The 6,808-nt window shown below is 61.2% G+C and overlaps 1 protein-coding gene across 1 annotated transcript; it reads left to right on the top strand.

Moving 5' to 3' along the window:
• The first annotated feature begins 3,073 nt into the window (after nucleotides 1-3,073).
• On the top strand, nucleotides 3,074-5,061 carry LOC128832326 (heparan sulfate glucosamine 3-O-sulfotransferase 1-like). Its single transcript, XM_054019616.1, has one exon. It carries the CDS (start codon nucleotides 3,306-3,308, stop codon nucleotides 4,218-4,220), a length of 915 nt encoding a protein of 304 aa, XP_053875591.1. The 5' UTR covers nucleotides 3,074-3,305; the 3' UTR covers nucleotides 4,221-5,061.
• Nucleotides 5,062-6,808: the final 1,747 nt, after the last annotated feature.

Here is a 6,808-nt window from a genome sequence, read left to right as displayed (position 1 = left end):
AGATGCCCTCTGGGGGAGGCAGATGGGGGCCGGGTACTTGGTACGGGGCTGTCCCGGGCTGGGTCCCTGGTATGACGCCAGCCGGGGTCATGGGCACTGGGTGCCCCCCAGGAAAGAGGCGCTGGGGCTCGAGCCGGGCCCGGGGTGCCCGGGCTAGGAACTGCCGGGACCAGGGGTGCCAGGCTCGGCCCAGACACGCCAGGGCACAAACTGAGCCCTGGTGCTCCCTCCCCTCTCCTCGGCGGGCAGTTGGACCCCCGGCTGGGTCCCTGGGGCGCTGCAACTACGTGGGGCCCCGCGGGCTGGGGCTCAATCTCCCCCATCCCCATAGTGAGGCGTTCGTCCCTTTAAACCCTCCGCGACCGCAGTGACAGTCTGCGCAGCCCCCCGGCCGCCTGGTTCCCCCTAATTAGCAGCATCCGCCAGGAAGAGGGGATCGTCCCGCGGGGCCCGCCTCACTAGAGCAAGACACGTCACCGAGCCAAACAGCGTCCCCGCGAGAGACAGGCAGGCTCAGCCCCCGGCCCTGCCCCAGCCCCTCCCGGGCGGGCGTCACTAGCCCCAGGGGGACCTGAGAGGGGAGCTCCAGCCAAGACCGCGCAGTTCCTTAACTGCAGAGCCGGGGAGAGAACCCAGGAGTCCTGGCTCCCCCAACCACCACTCCTGTCCCTGAGCCGGGGATGGAACCCAGGAGTCCTGGCTCCCCCCCCGCCAACCACCACTCCTGTCCCTGAGCCGGGGATGGAACCCAGGAGTCCTGGCTCTCCCCCCCTCCCCCTTCCAGAGCCGGGACGATCACAGTGGTTCGGTCTGTGCCCGCGCCGGATGCCGGGTCTGTCCGGGCCCGCCTGTGACGGGGACTGGGCCGTTCCCAGTAGGGTACCCGCTGACCCCTGGCCCAGCCAGGCTCCCCGAGCCGGGGAACGCGCCCCCCTCCCGGCCGGCAGCTGGGGGCCTCCCCCGCAGCCCAGGGCGCTGAGAGCGGCACCGCCAGCCTCGATTTCCCCTCGGCCTAGGGAGCAGAGTTTGCTGGGTCTCAGCAGCCCCCGCTCCCCCGCGCGGTGTCCATAGCGACACACCTGTCCCCCCCTTCCCCCCCGGCCGGGATACGGGGCTCGACGCTCGGTGACGCCAGCCGGGCTCCCCGGGGCTTGATTAGGGCGTCAGGCGGGCGGGGGAAGTGCGTCGCCGAGGATCCCTCGTGGCCCGGAGCAGCAGCTCCTGTGGGGCGGGGCTGGCTGGGCACCTGGGGGTGTTTGTGTGTGTGTGTGGGGAGGGGGGGCTGATCGCTGCACGCGGGGTGGGAAGAACCCCCCCGCACATTGGCAGGGGGGGTCACTGCGGGTTTAAACTGGTGTAAATGGGGGAGTCTGGAACGTGGAGTCTTTAAATGCAGCTTGGAGGAGCCGCGTGACCCCGCCGGAGGCTCTGGGGGACGGGGGGGTTGGGCCTGTGGGGAGTACATGGCTGACGCGGTGGGGCTGGTGCGCTCTGTGGGACCCTACATGCCAGGAGATTCCTGCCACGGGGGCTGTTATTTCATCCCGGTGGGTCCTGCTCCATCCCTGGGCTGCTCCTGCGGGGGATAGGGGGAGCCGTGTTAGTCTGAATCCCCAAGAACAACGGGGAGTCCGGTCGCACCTTAAAGACTAACTGATTTCTTTGGGTATCAGCTTTGGTGAGCTAACACCCACTTCTTCAGCTGCATGGAGTGAAAATGACAGATACCGGCACAGACATATTGACACACGGAGAGGAGGGAGAACCAGTGATGACAAGACCAATGCAGCCAGGGGGGATCTGGGCCACTCCCAGTAATTGAGGAGGCGTCAATACCCGGAGAGGGGAAATTGCTTTTGTAGTGATGGTGTTAAATTCCCTCTCCTGGTATTGACACCTCCTCAATTACTGGGAGTGGATCAAATCCACCCTGGCTGTATTGGCCTTGTCAACACTGGTTCTCCCTCCTCTCCCTGTGTCAGTATGTCTGTGTCTGCACCTGTAATTTTCACTCCATGCAGCTGATGAAGTGGGTTTTAGCCCACAAAAGCTGATACCCAAAGAAATTGGTTAGTCGTTAAAGTGTGACCGGACTCCTGTGCCATTGTTTTTGTACTGGGGCTGGGTGCTGGGACATGTTTTCCGAAGCCCCTGGAGGAGATCCCAGTGGGGTCCCGACCCAGGGAAGATTTTCCATGGGACCAAGGCTCTCCCCTTGCTCAGCTGGCAGGCCAGTGCCCTCCTGCACCAGGACAGCAGCTTGTCCAGAACCTAGGGGGACTGGTCTCTACTGGCCCCTTGTCAGGGCTGCTCCGTGGGTCGGGAACAGGAGGGCGCAATTCTTCATGCCCACACGTCTGTGTCTGTGTCTGCCCACACCTGCCTCTGCTCAGCCAGTGCAGCCCAGCCCCCCCCCCCCCCAATGCAGTCACAGCTTGTGCCATCTCCTACCTGCCCTGCCTATGGACAAGGGCCCAAGGCACAGGCCTTCCAGCCAGGGATGGGGAAACAACCTGGGAGTGAGGGCTGCCGAATCCCGCAGCGAACGGCAGGTAGTTTCCAGAGCCTGGGAACCTGTCTGCACAGCAGCAACTTTCCAGGGCTGGAGTGAAACTCCCCTGAGCTCAGGAGTGGGGCCCTTCCTTCACAGCTCCCCCATACATGAATGGTTGGCACTGCAATGCTACCAGTGGCCACTAGAGGGCAGGCATTGGCCCACAGTGTCCTTCATGGGGCGAGGAGCAGCTGGGTTGGGGGCTCGGGCCTGGGCCCCAGGCCAGCCCAGCCCAGCTGATCAGGAGGGGCTGGGGAGCAGGGCCCAGTAGCAGAATGGAAATTCCCCCGCTCAGCTCCTTCTCACGTCCCTGCCCAGGATAGGCACCTGGGGACCATGAGAGACCATGGAGCCCACCCCATCGCACTGGCCCCACTGGTCTGAGCTGCTCCAGCTGATGCCCCATTTCTCCCCTTCCTCCCACAGGTGGCCACCAGCCCTGGGCTGCTCCAGGCATTGAGGAGCCGGATACTCGAACAAGGGGCCCAAGAGAGAGCGGCGGCAGGAAGCCGACTGGGGCCATAGCGCTCCGCTGCCCCTCTGAGCGGAGACTGTGCCAGGGAAGGGGCTCTGCCAGCCAGGATCAGGGTGGGACCCTACTGGGGGCAAGGGAGGGGAGCCCCTGGAGTTAACCCTGCTCATGGAAGGGAGTTGGGTGTGAGCTGAGCAGCCTTTAGTCTACGCAGCAGACCCCCAGCTCCTACCAAGAGCCCAGTCTACTTGTGCCCATCTATCCTGGGCAAGGGCAGCCATGGCCTGTTGGTGGGCTGGCTGGCTGCTCCTGCTGGTGGAGGCTTGGGGGGCCCACCTGGCGCAGGGGATGCTGGAGCCCTGGGCCCAGGAGGCTCTGTGGCTGGGAAACACATCTGCGTTCCAGGCCAGCAGCCTGCAGCGCCGCCTGCCTCAGGGGATCATCATTGGGGTGCGGAAGGGGGGCACGCGGGCCCTGTTGGAGATGCTGGCGCTGCACCCCCAGGTGGCCGCTGCCCGTGCCGAGGTGCACTTCTTCAACCGGGAGGAGAACTACCGCCGGGGGCTGGGCTGGTACTGCCAGCAGATGCCCCTCTCGCACCCCGGCCAGCTCACCGTGGAGAAGACCCCAGGCTACTTCTCCTCCCCGCGGGCCCCCGAGCGCATCCGCGCCATGGACCCTGCCGTGAGGCTCCTGCTCATCGTGCGGGACCCAGTGGAGCGGCTGGTGTCAGACTATACCCAGATCCTGCACAACCGCCGGGCACGGCACAAGCCCTACCCGCCCCTAGAGGGGCTCCTGCTGCAGGGGGACCGGGGCCTCGACACCCGCTACAAGGCTATCCAGCGCAGCCTCTATGCCCTGCAACTGGCCCGCTGGCTGGCCGCCTTCCCCTCGGCCCACATCCACGTGGTGGACGGGGGCGGCCTGATCCGCGAGCCCCTGCCCGAGCTGCGCCGCGTGGAGCAGTTCCTGGGCCTGGCACCCAGCCTGGGCCCCAACAACTTCTACTTCAACCAGACCAAGGGCTTCTATTGCCTGCGGGCTGGGGCCCGCCAGCGCTGCCTGGATGAGTCCAAGGGGCGGCCCCACCCGCCCATCGCCGAGCAGCTGCTGGAGCAGCTCTGCACCTACTTCAGCGCCCACAACGAGCACTTCTTCAGCCTGGTGGGGCGCACGTTCAACTGGTGCTGAACTGGGCAGGGCCTGTGGGGCCAGACCCCCCCAGTGTGCCGAGCCCTGCGGGGACAGAGCCCCCTCCCCAGGGCAGAGGCTGTGAAATGAGGGGAGGGGGAGTTGGTACCACAACAGGCTGGGCAGCTCTCCCTGCCCCCCCAGCTCAGAGGACTTAAGTGCTCAGAGCAGGCTGTGAGGGGGCTCCTGCTGAGGCTGTATCCCCTGGACATGAGAGGGTTGATGGGAAAGGGGGTGGGAGAAACCAATCAGGGCAGGAGTGGGTGGCTCCCCCCCCCTGCAGGGACAAGGCAGAGGCCCACAGCTGCCCCGGAAGCACACTCCTAAAAGGGTCCAGAAAGAAACATTTGCCCTGCAGAGCTGTGGGGCAAGGCAGGTGGGATGAAGGGACAGGGGGCTTCTACAATTCAGGGCATCTTCCCCCTCAGGCTGCCAGCCCCCCACCCATCACCTCCCGGGAGGGCAGGAGACCCACCTCTCCCAACAGAGGCTGCCTGTTTTCCTGCCCACTCAATTCCCCAGTCAGCCTGCAGTGCCTTCTCTGCGGGCTATACGCAGCGTTACAGGCCCCAGCTCTTCCTAAGCAAGCCCCAGCCTAAGGCAAAAACCCAACAGACAGCCCCCTCCCTTGGTTTAGGGGTTGTCTTTTGCAGCCCAGGGGTGTCAGGCTCACTCTGGCTGGGGCAGGCTGACAGCTGAAGCCAGGTGCCCCCTTATCCTGGCTTTTGACTGACTCCTGCCTGGAGGGGAGCGCAGAGCAGCATGTGGTCACAGTGCAAGCCATTCAGGCTGCAGCCCACAAGACTTCCTGCTCCCTCTCCCCCCCCCCCCCCGTGGACCGGAAGCCCAGCCAACACCAAGCCCAGCTACTCCATCTCCACTGCCCCCTGGTCACTGCACATTGGTGCCTGTGGAGCAGCTGGCCCATTTCCCCCCCCCCCCCCCCCCCGGGCAGCCAGCTCCTCCCTCAGGCAGAGCACCCAGGCCTTGCAACTTTGCCTGCACAGGTGTAACAGCAGCTTAGTGCAAGGTGGTTATTGCCCTCTAGTGTCTGGCTCTGGGAACTACAGGTTCCTGCTACCACTGTAGCCCAGTTGCATCATTAGAAATGGCAGTGGGGGTGTGGTTCTGGTGCTGGAATCACTCAGAGCCCAGGGGTAGACACATTTCACACACCCCACCCTGTTACATAAACTCAGAACACAGCCTCATAACTCTAGTACTGAAGTATGCCCCTGCCAGCACACCTAGCACAAGTGTTAACAGTGCCAGCCCCCCGTCCTGCATGGGGTTTGAGCCATCAAAGCCCCAACTGCCTTGGCCTTGCAGCCAAGGAAATAGGGATGAACTCCCTCAGCTATAGCACTAGGTAGGAGCACACAGAGCAGCCCCAGAACAGCCCATGGGGGTCACACTGCTATGCACACAACCTCACACCCAGCCTGTACCTCAGTTCAGCTCCTGGGGTCCCCTCCCACGGCTAACAAAAGTGACTGTCTTTTCATTCTTGTATCACACTGAGTGGCAGTGCTCTCTTTGTCTGACAAAAACTTTGCCATGGGTCTGCAGCACATGTCAGGGAGACCCAGCTGAGCGGAGGCAGTGGCAGTGCTGGCACTGAGGATGGCTGCTGCCTGCTGAACATGGATTACGTTTGCTGAGATTTTTTTAATTGGGTACAACAAACACTAAGGAAATGGTGTCAACATTGTTGGGGTGGTTTGTTCCCCCAACCAGTTCACTCAGTGCATGGTAATGAGGCACAGAATTGAGTCCTGAGCAAAAATCTCAGGGTCAAATTCCAATTTAGGTCTTTGCTCTGTAATAGAGACAAGAGGAAAGTTCTTCCCCTCCACCCAAAGCTTTGAAACAAGAAAATTTTCCCTCTAAAAATATATATATATATTTGAATGGAAAATGTAGTTAAAATTCTTGCACTGATGGGATTAGATCCAATACATGCCACTGGCAGGAGTGTGAGGATTGATTTACCACCCTGCCCGCTGCCCCAAACATCCTGTTACGTAACTGCCAGACCAGACACGAGAATGGAGATGGTTATTCCTAGACTGACCACTTCCAATGTCAATTCCAGGTCTGACCTGAATGGACATTACCATGCTGAGCACCTTCCCCAGGAACCTGTAAGAGCTCCACGCGCTGAGGGCTAAGAGGATGGGCCCCTGGAAGGCAGCCATAAAGAGCACTCTATCAAGTTTCCGTCCCCTATGTACATATTTTAGATTATGTTTAGGTCACTCCTTAACCTCTTTGAAGAGTTACATAGCTCCATCTCCTGGAGTCCCTCACTATAAGGCATGTTTTCCAACACTAACAGTTCTCATGTCTCTCTTCTCAACCCTCTCCAATTTTTCAGCACCTTTTGTTAATTGTCGACACCAGAGCTGGACACAGTATTCCAGAAGCAACACCAGTGCCAAATACTTTCACAGTTTAGCTGTTTGATGCAAGAGCCCCATTTTCACTGTTTTGATCTCAGCAGCACTGTTTCAGAGGTTTAGAAAGCCAAAACCATATAGATAGTTCCCTCCCCTCCTCTAAGTACTGGTATGTAGCATTTACTGTTT

The sequence above is a fragment of the Malaclemys terrapin genome, chromosome 2 (assembly GCF_027887155.1).
Source record: "Malaclemys terrapin pileata isolate rMalTer1 chromosome 2, rMalTer1.hap1, whole genome shotgun sequence".
In the NCBI taxonomy this organism is placed as follows: Eukaryota; Metazoa; Chordata; order Testudines; family Emydidae; genus Malaclemys; species Malaclemys terrapin.
Note: the sequence above shows the minus strand (reverse complement) of the source record. Positions and strands in the feature narration are given on the sequence as shown.

Coding starts and splice junctions, on each gene's coding strand:
- LOC128832326 (XM_054019616.1), top strand. CDS start 3,306: ATGGCCTGTTGGTGGGCTGGCTGGCTGCTCCTGCTGGTGGAGGCTTGG.